Genomic DNA, 19,934 nt, shown 5'->3' with positions numbered 1-19,934 from the left:
ACTTCCTAGGTGGTGCAGTGGTTAAGAATCCGCCTGCCAATGCAGGGGACATGGATTCAATTCCTGTCCCAGGAAGATACCACATGCCACGGAGCAACTAAGCCCGTGCGTCACAACTATTGAGCCTGTGCTCTAGAGCCCGTGCGTCACAACTACTGAGCCCATGTGCCGCAACTACTGAAGCCCACGCGCCTAGAGCCCATGCTCCGCAATGAGAGAGGCCACCACAATGAGAAGTCCATGCACCACAGCAAAGAATAGCCCCCGCTCACCACAACGAGAGAAAGCCTGTGTGCAGCAGCGAAGATCCAACACAGCCAATAAAATAAATTAAAAAAAAAAAAAAAAAGAAATTGCCCTAATATAAAATGTGAGCTATGGATCCAACGTTCTTTTTTCAGATGTCTCTTTGGTTATCTTAAGATAATTTAGTCAATAACTCATCTTTTCCTCTCTTATGTGAGAGGACGTCTTTATCATATATCAGATTCCTGTACTTGGACTAATTTCCACAACGATCTATTATATTCTGTTGTGTTGTCTGTTATGTATCAGTTCCACACTGTTTTAATTATTTTCCTTTATATATTTATATATTTAAAAATTTCTAAATTTTACCCTCTGGTAGGAAGAGTATTTCATTATTGATCTTCTCTTTCAAAACTTTCCTTGGCTCTTCTTGCTTCTTTGATATTCTATATGGACTTAGCATTAGCTTGCCTATGTACCCAAAAAATCCTGTGAATACTTTTATGAGATTAAGTTTAGCAAACCAACTCAGAGAGAATTTATAACCTTATGATATGAATTGCCTTTCCATTTGCCCATATCTTTTTTTGTGACCCTCTGGAATATTCTAAACTTTACATCATAAAGATCTTGCATATTTATTGTTAAGTTTATTATTAGGTATGTTCATTTTTGTTGCTATTATATTTTCCATTTTATCCTCCTACTATTGTGTATGTAATATTTATTGATTACTGTATAGTAATTTTCTGCTCATCCATTTTTTACTGAATTCTCTTTGCTTGTAAATGCTTTTCAGTGACTTCTCCTGGGTCCTCCCCAAATATACAATCGTAACATCTACAAGTAATGATAATTTTACCTCTTGTTTTTAAGTTGTGTACCACTAACTTATTTTGCTTCCTAGTTTCTTTGGTTTCCATAATCTCTAGAAAAATATTAAGGTAGTGATAATGGTTTCCATATTATATTCTTTAATGAGAATGCATCTCATTAAATGCTTTCCCATTTAAGCATGGTGCTGGTTTCTGGGTTGACTCAGATATATTTTGAGAAAATAGCCATCTAGTCCTGTTTTATTGAAAGTATTTTAAATCATGAATGGATGTTGAATTTTATTAAATGTCAGCACATTTTTAGATGATTGCATGATATTTTCCCCCATAGTTTAATTAATATTATGAATTGTGTAATAGATTCACGGATATTGAACCATCCTTGTATTGCTGAAATAAATACTATTTGGTCGTGATGTCTTGTTATTTAATATACTTTTCTGTTTACTAAAATTTTATTTAAGATTTTTGTACCAAATTCATTGTAAGATTAGCCTTTAGTTTACTTATATCACATTTATATGACTTCTGTATGTGCTGATTAGAATAAGTTCAGGTAAATGTGTTTTCCTGATTTATTTATCATGGAGAGCTTCATAATTTATATTCATTAGGAAGTGGTGTGACCTCCTTAGCTTGGAACAGAATGGAAGTGCAGAGAATAGAATTAGGTTAAGGCTGACCAGCTCTGAAAATAGTGCCTGGGCAGGTTGCATAGAAGAGCTTTGCGTTTCTGAGGTGTTATTAAGTCAGTATCCTAAGAATGTAAAGATTTTACCTACCCTATCAGATTAGGCCCATTAGTTTCCTTGTATTTATCTGCCCTTGCCCAGCCCACCAAACACACACACACACACACACAGAGCTCATTTTACATTTACCTTGCTGCTGCACACTTCAATGCAATGGAGAGAGAAAACAGTAATAAAATGGAAAGTGAGAAACTTTCAAAATTTATTCAAATGGAAATACCTCAGATTTATGATCACTTGAATAAGAGTCAGCTGAAATTTAATTTTTCTTATTTTTACAACACATCTTGCCAGGTAAATTATAGTAAACATAAACTTCTCAGAGTTTTTAAGTTACTTGGGGGCATAAACTGACTTCAAACACTTACCAGTGCCAACTATACCAACAATTTTAATGCCAATTATTGCTCCTTTCCTGTATGTAACTAAACAAAGCATCCTGAGAACCTCTTTTGTTAAATTTTTGTGTAAAATATTTATTACAGTATGAAATACACACAAATATTAAGTACAAAACTGGTGAATTTTTGCAAAGTGCACATTTGTGTAATACCCTTGGAGATCAAGATAGAGAACACTACCAGCATTCAGAAGCCTCCCTTGTGCTTCTTTCCAAATATACATGCCACCCACCACAAGTGCTTACTCTCTGACTTCTGTCATCTTAGATTACTTGTGCAGTTTTTAGACTTTATAGAACTTGAATCATTCAGTCTTGTGGTAGGGAAAATTCTGAGAGGGCCCTGTGCTGCCTGCCTCCCATGCACTTGCCCTGTGTAATCGCTTCCTCTTGAGTGTGGTGGAATGTGAATATCATGGATCTCACTCCTGTGCTTCGGTTATGGGGTTTTGCAAATGTAATTAAGTTCCAAACCAATTGAGTTTGAGTTCATCAAAAGGGAGATGGGTAGACCTAACCTAATCATGTGAGCCCTTAACAAGGACTGGACCCTTCCCGAAGGCAGAAATTCAAAGCATGAGAAAGACATGGTCCTGATGACCTTGAAGGAGTAACCTGTCATGGTGTGAGAGGGCTTATGAGTAGGAGGCCTCTAGGAGCTACAACCAGCTGACAGTCAGCAAGAAAATGGACCTTGTGTCCTACAGCCACTAGAAACTGAATTCTGCCAACAACCTGAATGAGCTGGAAGAGAATCCTTAGCTGTAGAGGAGACCCCAGCCCAGTGGACAGTTTGACTGCAGCTTTGTGATACGTTGAGCAGAGGGCCCAGTGGAGCCAGGCCTGAACTTCTGACCTACACGACTGTGAGATAACCAGTGGGTGCTATTGTAAGCTGCTACTTTGGTGTTCACTGCTCCCACAACAATAGAAAACTAATACAAGTATGTGCTCTTTTGTGCCTGGCTTCTTTCATTAAACATTATGGGGGTGGGGGATCCGTGTTGATATGCATAGCATGGTTTCCTCTTTTCCACGCCTATATTTTATTTCTTTGTATGACAGTGCTACTCTTTATTGGTGCATTCTGATGCTGGGCACATAGGTTGTTTTCAATTGTTTTTATTGTGAAGAATGATGTCTTCAGCACCTTTATACATACTGTTTCTGTTGGGTGTTGTCAAAGATAAACAAAGCCAGATACTAGTTAAAGTGCTAAGGATAGAGTTTAATTAGTAATTTATTGTTACAGTAGGGAAGAGAGTCCAGCATGAACTGAACTCAGCTTTGATTTTGCCAGAGGTGGTTGGATGCTTGATAGGGAGATTGAGGGAGTAGGGAGAGGGGCGAGTGGGGGGTTCAGGAGAGTCAGGGAAGTATAAAGTTCTGTAGGGTTGGTCAGTGTAAATGCTGGTAAGGTCAGCTGGGTCTGTTAGCTGGCAGTGATTGAAGTTAGGATTCTATCCTCCCCCAGAAACTGGGAGACAGAGGCCCTATCCTTGCTGATTGATGATTGTATTTGAAAGGACTGGCTTTCTGGTCCTTCTGAGTAGTAGGAAATACATATATGTCTCAAAGAGACAGGTGATGGATTGACAATTGTAAGCCCTTTTCAGCAAAGGCTCTAAGAAAGGGTGGTCAGGAGCTTATAGACAGGTGTTGCCTAAAACAAACAGTAAATTAATTTGTTGGTCTTGAGTTTTCTCACTCAGGTACTTTAAGGGGGACTAGGTCATCGGAAGGATGTGGCCTTGACCTGTTAGAAACTGTCAGTGCTTAAGTCTTTCGGTGTAGAAAGAAGTGGGTGGGCTAAACTATTTGTGTTGAGAGCCTAGTTGCTATGGGTCAAGGAAGAGGGCTCAGGGGAGCTTGGGTAGAGTGTGATCAGAGAGAGAATCTTTGTCAGTACTTACCTGGGAGGGAATTGCTAGGTCCTGGAGTTGGGCATGATTGGTTTATGTTAGTATATACTGTCGAATAGTTTTCCAAAGGGTTGTACCAACGTATATACCCTCCAGCAGGAAATGAGAACTCCCCTTGACCAATATCCTTGTCAACACTCCATAGTCTCAGTTTTGTTTTGTTGATGTCACCATTTTTATGGGTGTGTAGTGGTATCTCATTATGGTTTTAATTTGCATTTACCTGGTAATGATGTTGCACTACTCTTCACAGGCTTATGTAGATATTTTCTTGTATGAGGTCTTGATTCAAGTCTTTTGTCCAGACTTCCATTGCATAGTCAGCCCTTTCCTTATTGGTTTGTAATCTGTGTAGATGCTGGATGTAAGTCCTTTGTCAGATATAAGTATATATATATTTATATATCTCCTACTCTTTGGTTCATTTTTTTCACTCTCTAAAGGTGTTTTTGATAAACAAAGGCACTTATTTTAATGAAGCCAAATTTATCAGTATTTTCCCTTATTGTTGATTTTCTCATCCTGTTTCTGAAATCTTTCCCTATCCTGAGGTCACAAAAATACTATTGTGTGTTATCTTCTGGAATTACACTGTCCGATATGGTAGCCACTATTTCACACTTGAGATATGGCTAGTGTGAGTGAGGAATTGAATTTTTTATTTTATTTTATGTTAATGGATTTAAATTTTAAAACTGAAGCTGTATAAAATATTTTTCTACTTGACTCAACTTTTTTCTTTTGATAGGATTACATTTCACTTTAACTATTAAAAATGCATTATCTAAACCAAGATGTGCTATAAGTGTAAAATATACACCAGATTCTGAAGACTTAGTATAAATGAAATAATGTAAAAGATCTCAGTAATATTTTTATATTTGATTACACATTGAAATGATAACATTTTTGAAATTTAAGCTAAACATATGATTAAGACTAATTTCATCTGCTTGTTTCTACATTTTTTAATGTGGCTACTAGAAAATTTTAAATGACATACCTGGCTCATATTGGATTGCTATTGTGCAGCACTGTTATAGAAGCATTATTATTTTATCTTTCATAATTAAGTGTATGACCAATGTAGGGTAGATTTTTGTATATTCTGTGAGGTAGGGTGAGGGTTTATTTTTTTTCCATGTTGTTATCCAATTGATTCAGCAGCGTTAATTAAAAAGGCCATCCTTTTGCCCCACTTCATTGCAGTGACACTTGTAAATGAGGCAGGTTTGTTTTTGAACCTTCTATTCTCTTCCACTGATTTGTCTGTCCTTGAACCTGAATCACACTGTCTTCATTATGTGTTTTTTTTTAATAAATCTTCATAGTCTGAAGTAAATTCTCCACTTTGTTCTTTTTTCTTTTTTAATTTATGTATTTATTTATTACTGGCTGCATTGGGTCTTCATTGCTGCGCGGGCTTTCTCTAGTTGTGGCGAGCAGGGCTACCCTTCGCTGCAGTGTGCAGGCTTCTCATTGCCATGGCTTCTCTTGTTACGGAGCACGGGCTCTAGGCACATGGGCTTCAGTAGCTGTGGCACTTGGGTTTGGTAGTTGTGGCTTGCGGGCTGTAGAGCACAGGTTCAGTGGTTGTGGTGCACGGGCTTAGTTGCTCCGAGGCCTGTGGGATCTTCCCACACCAGGGATTGAACCCATGTCCCCTGCATTGGCAGGTGGATTCTTAACCAATGAGCCACCAGGGAAGTCCCTCCACTTCGTTCTTCTTCAAGATTGTTTGATATTCTTGGCCTTTTGCATTTCCATGTGACTTACAGAATCAACTCATTAATTTCCACAAAAATATTTTCTGGGCATGTGAGTGGTATTGCATTGAGTTCAGAGATAAATTGCGAGAGAATTATCATCTTTGCAACAGTAAGTCTTCAAATCCATGGACTTGATACATTCCTAAAGACTTCTGCAATTTCTGTCTGTGTTTTGTTGTTGCAGTGATCTTGCACAATTTTCATTGCATATATTCCCTGGTATTCAATTTTTGTGTGTGCAGTTATAAATGACACAGTTTTAAACTGATTAGAGACATCTGATAGCTTTATAATATTGAGTCTTCTGATCTAAGAATACACTATAACTTTCTATTTAGTCAGAGTTCCTAAAAATTCTGGATATACATCCTTTATCAGATATGTGTTTGCGAGTATTTTCTCCCAGCTAGTGGATTGTCTTTTCATTTTCATCACCAGAGAACAGAAGCTTTCAATTTGATGAAGGCAAATTTATTAAATTTTTTATAATTTGGGTTAGATTTAAGAAATCTTTCTAAACCCAAAGTCACTAAGGCTTTCTCCTACGTTTTCTCTTGGAAACTTTACAGTTTGTGGCTTTTGGGCTTAAGTCTATAATCCAATTCTAATTAATTTTTCATAGTAAATAAAAGTCAAAGTTTTTTGCCCATAGATATCCAATTGTTATAGCACCACTTGTTAGAAAGACTGTTCTTCCCCCACTGTGTTACTGTGGCACCTTTATAGGTAATCAATTGACTGTATGTGTGTGGGTTTACCTCTGCACTCTCGACTCTGTTCCACTGATCTGTATGTTTACCCTTACACTCTCTTGATTACTATAGCTTTAGAGTAAGTCTTGCAAACGGGTAGTGGGAGTCCTCCAATTGTGTTCTTAAAAATTATTTTGGCTATTCTAGGTCTTTTGTGTTTCCATGAAAATTTTAAATTTAGCTTGTCAATTTCTACCAAATAAGCCTGCTGGAATTTTAGTTGGGATTGTTTTTAACCTATAAATAATTTGAGAAAAATTGATACCTGCTAAGTCTTTCCATCTGTGGAGATAGAATCTCTCTCAATTTGTTTAGGTTTTCTTAGTTTTTGGTGTGTAGTTCCTGCACATATTTTGTTAAATGTATCCCTTAAGAATTTCATATTTTGTTGTTGCTATTGTAAATGGAATGACTTTCTTAATTTTGATGTTCAGTTGCTCATTGTTAATATATAGAAACACAATTGACTTTTTATGTTATCCTTGCTGAACTCACTTACTATTCTAGTAGCCTTTTTTGTGAGATTTTCTACATAGGTAATCATGTTATCTGAAAATAAAGACAGTTTAACATCTTCCTTTCCAGTTTGTATACCTTTTATTTAATTTTCTTGTACTGCCTGGGACCTCCTATACAATGCTAAACAGAAGTGGTAATAGATCATTGTCTTTTAAACCCAATATCAGAAGTCTTAGCTTTCACCACTGAGTATACTATATGCTGTAGATTATTTTTATACATACTTTTTTTTTTTTTGGTCTATAACATTATGTGTTTTATGTGTACAATATTGTATTTTGACTCCTACATACACTACAGCATGCTCATCACCAAAGTTTTAGTTTCCCATCCATCACCATACAATTGACCCCTTTTACCCATTTTTCCCTCCTCCTGCCCTTTTCCCCCTCTGCTAACCATTAGTCTGTTCTTTATGTCTCTGTGTTTGTTTTTATTTGGTTTGATTTGATTTGTTCATTAATTAATTTTTATATTCCACATGAGTGAACTCATATGTATTTGTCTTTCTCCATCTCACTTATTTCACTAGCATAAAATCCTCAAGGTCCATCCGTGTTGTCACAAATGGCAAGATGTCATCCTTTCTATGGCTGAGTAGTATTCTGTCATATACCACATGTCTATCCATTCCTCTGCTGATGGACACAGGTTATTCCTATAACTTGGCTATCGTAAATGATGCTGTGATGAACATAGCGTGGAGTCTATATCTTTTGAAATTAGTGTTTTGTGCTCTTTAGATAAATACCCAGAAGTGGAATAGCTGGAGCATATGGTAGATCTATTCTTAATTTTTTGAGGAACCTCCATACTGTTTTCTATTGTAGCCCAACCAATTTATATTCCCATCAACAGTATATGAAGGTTCCACCTGATAGATGCATAACTACTCAGATTTCCTGTTTCTTCTTATGTCAGTTTTGTAAGTTGTGTTTTTCAATAAATTTGTCCATTTTATCTAAATTTTCAACTTATTGCCATAAAATGGTTTCTGGTTACTAGCTTCCTTTAATACTCTGTAAGACTTTTAATCCCCAATATTGTAGATGTGTTTTCTGTCTTTTTTTATTAATCATTCTTCATGAAGGTTATCAATTATATTCATCTTTTTAAAGATTTTTACTGTTAATTTTCTATTTTATTTCTGCTTTGTCTTTATTGTCTTTCATAATTTGTTCTTCTTTTTTAAGCTCTTTATTGGAATATAATTGTTTGACACTATCGTGCCAGTTTTTGCTGTCCACCAAAGTGAATCAGCTGTATTTATACATATATCCCCATATCCCCTCCCTCCCACAATTCCCTCCCACACTCCCTGTCCCAGCCCTCTAAGTCATCACCCATCTTCGAGTTGATCTCCCTGTGTTATGCAGCAGCTTCCCACTAGCTATCTATTTTACATTTGGTAGTGTACATATGTCAAGGCTACTCTCTTATTACATCCCAACCTCCCCTTCCCCCCACCACCCCCGTGTCCTCAAGTCCATTCTCTAAGTCTGCATCTTTATTCCTAACCTGTCACTAGGTTCATCAGAACTATTTTTCTAGATTCCTTATATATGTGTTAGCATACGATATTTGTTTTTCTTTCTGACTTACTTCACTCTGTATGACAGACTCTGGGTCCATCCACCTCACTACAAATAACTCCATTTCATTCCTTTTTATGGCTGAGTAATATTCCATTGTATTTATGTCCCACATCTTCTTTATCCATTCATCTGTTGATGGACACTTAGGTTGTTTCCATGTCCTGACTATTGTAAAGAGTGCTGCAATGAACATTGTGGTACATGTTTCTTTTTGGATTATGGTTTTCTCAGGGTATATGCCCAGGAGTGGGATTGCTGGGTCATATGGTAGTTCCATTTTTAGTTTTTTTTTTTTTTTTTTTTGGCACACGGGCTTAGTTGCTCCGTGGCATGTGGGATCTTCCTGGAGCAGGGATCGAACCTGTGTCCCCTGCATTGGCAGGTGGATTCCTAACCACTGCGCCACCTAGGAAGCCCCCATTTTTAGTTTTTTAAGGAACCTCCATACTGTTTTCCACAGTGGCTGTACCAACTTACATTCCCACCAACAGTGCTGGAGGGTTCCCTTTTCTCTGCACCCTCTCCAACATTTGTTGTTTCTAGATTTTTTTTAAGAACTTTTATTGAGATACAGTTAACAGACAATAAACAGCATATATTTAGAGTGTATAATTTGGTATCCCAAGCTCCCAATTCATCCCTCCCTAGCCCTCCCCGCTTTCCACACTTGGTGTCCATGTGTTTGTTCTCTACATCTGTGTCTCTATCTCTGCCTTGCATTTCCTCTATCATAGTTGTTAGCATTTGCCTGATGTATTGAGGTGCTCCTATATTGAGTGCATATATATTTATAATTGTTATCTCCTCTTCTTGGATGGATCCCTTGATCTTTCAGTAATGTCCTTTCTTGTCTCTTATAACATTTTTTATTTTAAAGTCTATTTTATCTGTTGTGACTATTGCTACTCCAGCTTTCTTTTGATTTTCATTTGCATGGAATATCTTTTTCCATCCCCTCACTTTCAGTCTGTATGTGTCCCTAGGTCTGAAGTGAGTCTCTTGTAGACAGCATATATATGGGTCTTGTTTTTGTATCCATTCAGCCAGTATGTGTCTTTTGGTTGCAGCATTTAGTCCATTTACATTCAAGGTAATTATCGATATGTATGTTCCTATTACCATTTTCTTAATTGTTTTGTTGTTTCTGTAGGTCCTTTTCTTCTCTTATGTTTCCCACCTAGAGAAGTTCCTTTAGCATTTGTTGTAAGGCTGGTTTGGTGGTGCTGAATTCTCTTAGCTGTTGCTTGTCTGTAAAGCTTTTGATTTCTCCATTGAATCTGAATGAGATCCTTGTTGGGTAGAGTATTCTTGGTTGTAGGTTATTCCCTTTCATCACTTGAAATATGTCATGCCACTCCCTCTGGCTTGTAGAGTTTCTGCTGAGAAATCAGCTGTTAACCTTATGGGAGTGCCCTTGTATGTTATTTGTTGTTTTTCCCTTGTTGCTTTTAATAACATTTCTCTGTCTTTAATTTTTGTCAGTTTGACTACTATATGTCTTGGCGTGTTTCTCCTTGGGTTTATCCTGCCTGGGACTTTCTGCACTTCCTGGACTTGGGTAGCTATTTCCTTTCCCATGTTAGGGAAGCTTTCAACTATAATCTCTGCCAATATTTTCTTGGGTCCTTTCTCTCTCTCTTCTCTTTCTGGGACCCCTATAATGCAAATGTTGGAGCATTTAACATTGTCCCAGAGGTCTCTTAGGCTGTCTTCATTTCTTTTCATTCTTTTTTCTTTATTCTTTTCTGCATCAGTGATTATCACCATTCTGTCTTCCAGCTCACTTATTTGCCCTCTGCCTCAGTTAATCTGCTATTGGTTCCTTCTAGTGTATTTTTCATTTCCGTTATTGTGTTGCACATCTCTGTTTGTTTGCTCTTTAATTCTCCTAGGTCTTTGGTAAACTTTTCGATCTTTGCATCCAGTCTTTTTTCAAAGTCCTGGATCATCTTCACTATCATTATTCTGAATTCTTTTTCTGTAAGGGTGCCTATCTCCTCTTCATTTAGTTGTTTTTGTGGCATTTTATCCTGTCCCTTCATCTGGTACAAAGTCCTCTGCTTTTTCATTTTCTCTATCTTTCTGTGGCTGTGGTTTTCAGTTCCACAAAACACTGCTGATACTGCTTGATAGTGCTGTCTGCCCTCTTGTGGAGGAAGCTATCTAGGAGGCTCATAGGTGCTTCCTTATGTGAGGGACTGATGGTGGGTAGGGCTGGGTGGGCAGAGCTCAGTAAGACTTTAATCCGATTTGGTGGGCGGAGCTCAGTAAAACTTTAATCTGCTTGTCTGCCAATGGGTGGGGCTGTGTTCCCACCTTGTTCAATGTTTGGCCTGTGGCTACCTAGCACTGGCGCTTACAGGCTCTTTGGTGGGGCTAATGGCAGACTCTGCGAGGGCTCATGCCAATGAGCACTTCCCAGAACCCCTGCTGCCAGTGCCCCTGTCTCTTCCGTCAGCCACAGCTGCCCCCCACCTCCGCAGGCAACCCCCTAACACCAGCTGGTAGGTCTGGTTCAGTCTCCTATGGGATCACTGCTCCTTCCCCTGGGTCCTGGTGAGCACATTTTTTTGTGTGCCCTCCAAGATTGGAGTCTCTGTTTCCCCCAGTCCTGTGGAGGTCCTGCAATCAAATCCTGCTGGCTTTCAAAGTCTGATTCTCTGGGGATTTCCCCTCCCATTGCTGGACTCCCAGGTTGGGAAGCCTGATGTGGGGCTCAGAACTCTCACTTTAGTGGGTGGACTTCTGCAGTATAACTGTTCTCCAGTTTGTGAGTCACCCACCCAGCATTTATGAGATTTGATTTTAACACGATTGTGCCCCTCCTACCATCTCATTGCGGCTTCTCCTTTGTCTCTGGATGTGGGGTGTCTTTTTTGGTGAATTCCAGTGTCTTTCTGTTGATGATTGTTCAGCAGTTGGTTGTAATTCTGGTGCTCTTGCAAGAGGGAGTCTAGATTTTTTGATGATGGCCACTCTGACTGGTCATAATATGCTCTTATCTTGAGTATTTTCTTCCTTTTGGTTTCCTTAGGTTCATTTGGTGGTTCTTTTTCTAGTTTCTTGAAGTAGATCTTACAGCATCAATTCTCAGCTTTTCTTTTTTGCATAATGTGTACATTTAAAGCTCTAAATTCTCCTCTAGTCATTGCTTTAGCTGCATTCTAGTCATTTTGTTATACTGTATTTTTATCATCAATTTAAATTTATTTTTATTTCTTCTTTGATCTATAAGTTGTTAGAAGGTATTGCTTAAGTTCTAATCATTTTGAGATTTTCTACTTATTATTTTTTATTATTGATTCCTAGCTTAACCTCACTGTTGTCAGAAGACACTATGTATAGCTTCAGTCCTTTGAAATTTATTGATACTTGTTTTATGGCTTGGCATATCACCAATTTAGGAAATGTTTCATGTGCTCTGAAAAAAATTTGTATTCTCTACTTATTAGGGATGTTGTTCTATATCAATCAATTAGGTCAAATGCATTAGTAATATTTGCTCAAATCTTCTATATCCTTACAGGTTGTCACCTGTACTTCTGACCAACTGATTATAAGTAGAATTTCCCGCAGTTCCTTCCTTGGTTTCAATAATTTGCTAGTCTGGTGTAGAACTCAAGGAAACACTTACACTTATTAGTTTATTATAAAGGATATGATCAAGGATACAGATGAACAGCCTGATGAAGAAATACATAGAGCAAAATCTGGAAGGGTCCCAAGGACAGGAGCTTCTATCCCTATGGAGCTGGGGTGCAACACCCTCCCAGCCCATGGATGTGTTCACCAATCTGGAAGCTCTCCGAACCCTGTACTTTAGGGATTTTTATGGAGGCTCCATCACATAGGTATGATGGATTATTCATTCATTTTCCAGCCCCCTCTCCCCTCTTCGGAGGTTGGAGGGGTAAGGATGAAAGTTCTAAGCTTCAAATCATGGCTTCGTCTTTCTAGTGACCGGCCCCCATCCACAGGTCCACCAAGAATCACCTCATTAGAGCACAAGATACTCCTATCACCCAGGAAATTCCAAGGGTTTTAGGAGCTTTGTGTCAGGAACTGGGATCAAAAATCAAATATTAGCAGAAACCGGGACAGAGACCAATCCAGAAGGTCCCTGACTTAACAAAGGTTCAATTTACAACTTTTTGACTTTATGGTGGTGAAAAGCAATATGCATTCAGTAGAAACCATACTTCTAAGTTAGAGTTTTGGTCTTTTCCCAGGCTAGGGATATGTGGTAACACTCTCTAGAGAGCCGCAGCTCCTAGTTAGCCAGGAGATCGCAAATGTAAATCACCGATATACCTTCAACCATTCTGTACTCACACAACCGTTCTGTTTTTCACTTTCAGCGTAGTATTCAATAAACTACATGAGATATGCTACACTTTGTTGTAAAATAGGCTATTAGATGATTTTCCCCCAGCTGGAGGCAATGTAAGTGTTCTGAACACGTTTAGGGTAAGCTAGGCTAAGCTAAGCTGTTTAGTAAGTTAGGTGCATTAAATGAGTTTTCAACTTACCATATTTTCAACTTAGGATGGGTTTATCCAGATGTAACCCCATTGTAAGTTGAGGAAGATCTGTAGGTATATTTCTTATTATTTCACACTATCTTACATTAACTAGTCAATTGTATCTATTAAAGAAATAAAAAACCACAAAGAAAATTATATTTACCATTTCTGAAGCTCTTTGTTCCATCTGGTATATTCCTTCTGCTACAGAAGTTTTTAAAACTTTTTTATATCCATATCTGCTAACAACAAATTATCCTTTTTTTAAAAAAAAAAAAAAAAAAAAAAACCAAAACAAAATATTTTTGCTTCATTTTGGATGGGTTGTTTCACTGGACATGGAATCATAAAATGACAGATTTTTTTTTGTTCTTTCAGCATTTTAATGATGTTCTATTGTCTCTTGGCTTATTTAGGTTCTGATGAGATGTCCATGGACATTCTTATCTTTGTTTCTCTGTATGAAATATATCATTTTTCTCTGTCTACTTTTCAGATTTTATCTATATCTCTGGTTTTTGGCAATTTTATTATCATGAGGCTTGCTATGATTTTCTTTGTGTGGTGGTTTTTTGAGCTTCTCGAAGCTGTGGATTTACAATCTTCATTAAATTTGCATGCTTTTCAGCAATATTATGTCAACTATGTTTTCTGTTCCTGCCGTTCTCCCTCTGTCTCCTGGCACTCCAATCACATGTATTTTAGACCACTTGATATTATCCCATGGTCAGTGAGATTCTGTTCATTTTTTCAGTCTCTCTTTCTCTGTGTTTCATTTTGGATAATTTTTATTTTATTCCTATTATTTAATTTCACTGAATATTTTCCTCTGTAGTATTTAGTCTGCTGTTAAACTGATATGGTAACGTTTTCATTTCAAATTTTGTAGTTTTCATCTTCACAGCTTCCCTTTGGCTCTTTTAAAAATATTTTTTGTTTCTGTCCTCATTCTGTTCATGTTTTCTTTTTAAATTCTTGAGCACATTTAGAATAACTGTTTTTATTTATTTATTTATTTATTTATTTATTTATTTATTTTTTAATACATCTTTATTGGAGTATAATTGCTTTACAATCTTGTGTTAGGTTCTGTTGTATAACATAGTGGATCAGCTATGTGTATACATATATCCCCATATCCCCTCCCTCTTGAGCCTCCCTCCCACCCTCCCCATCCCACCCCTCTAGTCCATCACAAAGCACCAAGCTGATCTCCCTGTGCTATGCAGCAGCTTCCCACTAGCTATCTATTTTACATTTGGTAGTGTACATATGTCAAGGCTACTCTCTTACTGTGTCCCATCCTCCCCTTCCCCCCACTGCCCCTGTGTCCTCAAGTCCATTCTCTAAGTCTGCATCTTTATTCCTAACCTGTCACTAGGTTCATGAGTACTATTTTTCTAGATTCCTTATATATGTGTTAGCATACGATATTTGTTTTTCTTTCTGACTTACTTCACTCTGTATGACAGACTCTGGGTCCATCCACCTCACTACAAATAACTCCATTTCATTCCTTTTTATGGCTGAGTAATATTCCATTGTATTTATGTCCCACATCTTCTTTATCCATTCATCTGTTGATGGACACTTAGGTTGTTTCCATGTCCTGACTATTGTAAAGAGTGCTGCAATGAACATTGTGGTACATGTTTCTTTTTGGATTATGGTTTTCTCAGGGTATATGCCCAGGAGTGGGATTGCTGGGTCATATGGTAGTTCCATTTTTAGTTTTTTAAGGAACTTCCATACTGTTTTCCACAGTGGCTGTACCAACTTACATTCCCACCAACAGTGCAGGAGGGTTCCCTTTTCTCCACACCCTCTCCAGCATTTATTGTTTCTAGATTTTTTGATGATGGCCATTCTGACCACTGTGAGGTGATACCTCATTGTGGTTTTGATTTGCATTTCCCTAATAATTAGTGTTGTTGAGCATTTTTTCATGTGCCTCTTGGCCATCTCTATATCTTCTTCAGAGAAATGTCTGTTTAGGTCTTCCACCCATTTTTTGATTGAGTTGTTTGTTTTTTTGAGATTGAGCTGCATGAGTTGCTTATTATCTTTGACAAAGGAGACATGAATATATCATGGAGAAAAAAACAGCCTCTTCAATAAGTGGTGCTGGGAAAACCAGACAGCTACATGTAAAAGAATGAAATTAGAACACTTCCTAACATGATACACAAAAATAAAACCAAAATGGATTAAAGACCTAAATGTAAAGCCAGATACTATAAAACTCCTAGAGGAAAATATAGGCAGAACACTCTATGGCATAAATCACAGCAAGATCTTTTTTGAACCACCTCCTAGAGTAATGCAAATAAAAACAAAAACCAACAAATGGGACCTAATGAAACTTAAAAGCTTTTACACAGCAAAGAAAGCCACAAATAAGATGAAAAGACAACCCTCAGAATGGGAGAATATATTTGCAAACGAAATAACTGACAAAGGATTAACCTCCAAAATATAGAAGAATAGCTCTTTTTAAATCTTTGCTAATTTCATCATTTCTGAGTCTGCTTTTTCTCTTGATTATCAGACTCATTGTCCTGCTTTTTTGTGTATCTAGGACCTGTTTACTGGCTGCTAGATTTTGTAATATTACATTTTAGAGTGTCTAGATTTTGTTTCTTCATTTAAAGAATGTTATATAGGCATTAAAGAATGTTTGGCAGGCAGTAAAGTAACTTGCAGATCAGTTAGTTTCTTTTGAGTCTGGTTTTTAAGCTTATTCAGTTATATCTGTAATGACCTTTACTCTAGAGCTAATGTATCCCTGTTACTCAAGTGTGACTCTCCTGTGGTCTTCACTCTTAACCCCCCCAACATTTGCTCTACCCTAGTTGGGTAAAATTTGTACATTTCCCAGTCTCATGAAAGCTTGAGAGATTATTTACCCTATAACTTTCCAGCAATTGTCAGCCCAACCCCATGTAATTTCTCTCTATGCATCTATAGTTCACTATTAAGCAATAGACTCAAGTTGACTTTTATGCTTATTTCTGAAGTCTTTTTTCTGCATAGCTCCTTGCTCCCAAGTACTCTTCCCCACATATTCCAACTGCCTCAGCCCTCTCAAATGTTGACCTTTGTTTTCTCAACCCAATGAGTCTCCTATGTTCTGTTTAGGTTCTTCCTACCTGCACTGCGTCTGGAAAGTGACTGCAGGCAGAAAGCCACTGTGATTGTAGGGCTTACCTCATTTGCTCTGTTCTTACCTTTATCACAGTTCTGCACTGCCTCTTGTCCAGTGTCTGGAGACAGCTGCTTCATATATTTCGTCCTGACTTGTAGAGCTTGGTGGTGGGAGATCAATCCCGGAATCAGTCATGCCATTATAGCCAGAGTAGAAGAGTGCTGCCAGGTTTTTTAAGCTTGCAAATGAACAGTAAACTAGCATGAATGGTTCTATGATGGAAGAGAGTAAAGGCGAGTTCAGAGGTAACTATTTAACTCTATATAACTTTGCCAGAAGTTTAAGAAATGCATTGTATCTGGAAACATTTTCTCCTCTCCTCAATTTCAAAATAAAATTCAATGGAAACATTACATTTATTTTTGAGAGTTAGAAAAAGTTTCCAAGTTGGGTGATTATACTTCCCCCATACAATGAAGGCTGAGTAGGCAGTTTTACTAGTTTTGCAGTATTGCTCATTGGGATCAATGATGATGATGAAGCAGTGGCTGCTGCGTCGTTTCCTGGCAGAGCATCTGATGCCGATGACGACGTTTATTTAAGCACCTGCGATGAACCAGGCACTGTGTTATGCTCTTTATATCAATTGTGTTTACTCTTCCACAACAGTTCTGCAAGTTAGAGATCATGAGGCCCAGCAACTCAGGAGGTGAAGTTAGTTCCTCAAGCTTACACACTCAGAAGGGAATACTCAGTGACTAAAGTACTCAGTGGGGATTTAGTGGCTAGGAGGCAATCTCAGCTCCCCACTTACAAGGCCTCCACCATTATTATGCTGCTCCTGAGTCTATCTTCACCTGAGCTTTCCCATCTGGCAAATTAAAGTGGAAAACAGTTAACTCCCTCCCCAGAGAGGCTGTGTTATTATATAGATGTTTTGCATTATTTTGCTGTGAATAACAGCATATGTAAATGTATTCCTGGAGGTTAAAATTACCCTCATTTTTTAAAACTTGGCCTCTCCCACTGGGGTGAATAGTTGAAAATTAAGGGGAAGGAAAGGCAGGCTGGAGAGAATGTTAGTCAGCTTGGAATTGCCTCCCCTCCTCCCTTCCCACCTGATACATATTTCGCTTTAGATAGACGCCTCCCCGGCAGAGTAAAGATTAGTAAATTTCCTATCACAGAGTCCTAGCTGGTTCTGATATCCAGTGTTCACGGGTGCATTAATCCAGATATTAATCATTAACTCTGCGTCAGGTTGATGTGTAGGGGCAGATGTTCTTGCTGAGAAGAATAAAAGTCTCCTGTGGCACCTGGAAGACTTTATCACACGTGGTCCCCAGTCAGATCACAAAGAGATCCGAGTGAACACGGGCACTTTGCTGCCTCTAACCATCTACCTCTTGTCCAGGGGTTGGCATTTCCCCTCGATTTCAGCTCTCCCGTGGGCCCTGAATTGTTGAGCCCTCCCTATCTTAAACCGCCTTTCCTGGCATTTGAATCATCACTTCGATGATGTGATAATATCTGCAAGTTGGGAAAATAAAAGTGGCATTTGTTTAGCCATAATTAATGAAATATTTATGTTGCATGAGACTATGTGATAAAACCTTAGGCTTAGAGTCCTTTTGCTTCTGATTACATTTGGGATTTTTTTTTTCTATGACCAGACATTCTGACGCCAGCCCTTTTACACTGAGCAGATGTCATGTAGTAAAAATGGGTGCCAGATGCTGTGAGCCGCAGAAGGGCGATTTGTTTAAGAGCTGGCTCCGATTTTTTTGCATTCAATTACTCTGCAGAACGAACCTTACACAAGCATTTAGGTAACTCAGCTAACTTCAGACATGCATTTTAATAATAGATTTCATCTCTGAATGCATTCTAAGCAACACACCATATAAATGGTGTTTAAGGAATTAATTGATTTCTGCATAATACTTTTTTTTTTTCACATGAAAAGAGAGCTGCAAAGCTCTTGGCAGGGACCCAGAAATGTAATTAACATGGAGGGCCAAATTTTCAGTTGCCCTCAGGTGCTGCCGCCTCAGGCTCATGGCAGGTGCAGAGAGGGGAGGACCGGGAGGAAGGGAATGGGGGTCGCAGGGAAGAGGGAGAGGCAGCTTCAGGTCCTGAAGCAGGAGAAGGTATTAGTTCAGCGAGTTCTTCTCTTCCCATTTCAGGTCCCAAGCATGTCCCTATCAGATCGCAGGTGACAGGGGCTGCCTCTTCCACCTCTTCCACCACCACCTCTTCTGCAGATGAAGAATTCGATCCCCAGCCTTCCTTGCGGTCAAAGGTAACAACACTTGGCAAACCAAAGGGGGCCTTGGCTTGCGGGGGCCATTTACCATCCGGATTTCAGACCCAATGTGGGCTCCAGCTGCAGCGGTTTCATTAGAAGGATCATATTTCATTGCATCTGACAGCAACTGCTCTTTTTACCTGGAACACCCTAAGAATTATCTTTTTATATGTATTTTTTAACTTTTAGAAGCTTGCCATTCTCAGAGACGTCAAAATGGGAAGGGGGGAGAAACCAGACATATTTACTTGAAACCATTTGGTGACTGCAGTTCTTAAAGTGGGTTTAATATGTTATTCAACAAGCAAACCATCGAAAAAATTACAACAAGCAGATGCATATTTCCCTGGGGGAAGCACAGCTTCATTTAAGAAGCACTAGAGGCAGATTGCATGGAAAATGTTATGTTTATTCTAATCAGAAATACGAAATGAACCATGCAGTTGCATCTAGACTCCAAGGATCCCCACTGACTAGCCGTGTGCCGCGGGGCAATGGCAGTTCTTCTCTTCGCTTAATGAACATTAATTTCTGAAGAACCCTTTAAACAGCTCCCATACCCGCGGATTAAAAAACGCAAACATCGTTGTATGTCTTTAAATGTGTCTGTATGTCACATACACGAAGATCGCATCCCATGACCAAATCCCACCACTGTTTTCTTTATCCTCTGGGGCTGGAAGGGCTAAATGGCTGGACCTCATATGCTTCCTGGGCGGACAGAGAAGCAGTTCACTGCTCTGGCAGTGTTTATTTTTTGGAGCAGTGAGGCTCTGAGGAGAAAGAGAGAGAACCAAATTTATTTACTTAAAGTCAACTTTTCCATATCTGGCGCTAGGAACTTTGGCGTCATCTCAAGTCACTCAGGGGTTCCAGCTCCCCACAGCCCAGCTTGGAGCAAGTCAGGAGGGAGCTGGGACATGGCGGGGGGAGAGAGAGAGAGAGAAAGAGAGGGAGAGGGAGAGAGGGAGGGAGAGAACGAGAACAAGAGACCATGTAGAAATTTCTAATTTCTAGCTGTGGGTGTCCATGATTGGTTCTGCACTCAACACAAGTGAATTATATGTGTCGTGTTGATTTCTGGGATTTCTTTACGGACCCTCTCACCACCTTGAATGACCCTGAGTTAATTCTGTATTCAAATGAGGCAGAGGCCCCAGCCTT

At 38.7% G+C, this 19,934-nt stretch overlaps 1 protein-coding gene across 1 annotated transcript in view; it reads left to right on the top strand.

Moving 5' to 3' along the window:
• Nucleotides 1–19,934, top strand: part of MICAL2 (microtubule associated monooxygenase, calponin and LIM domain containing 2) — a 231,070-nt gene that overhangs the window by 176,279 nt on the left and 34,857 nt on the right. The window contains exon 32 of the mRNA XM_057695680.1: nt 18,649–18,764. Coding sequence (XP_057551663.1) covers nt 18,649–18,764 — 116 coding nt within the window. The remainder of the gene's footprint in view (nt 1–18,648; nt 18,765–19,934) is intronic.

This window comes from Hippopotamus amphibius, chromosome 9 (genome assembly GCF_030028045.1).
Source record: "Hippopotamus amphibius kiboko isolate mHipAmp2 chromosome 9, mHipAmp2.hap2, whole genome shotgun sequence".
Classification (NCBI taxonomy): domain Eukaryota; kingdom Metazoa; phylum Chordata; class Mammalia; order Artiodactyla; family Hippopotamidae; genus Hippopotamus; species Hippopotamus amphibius.
Note: the sequence above shows the minus strand (reverse complement) of the source record. Positions and strands in the feature narration are given on the sequence as shown.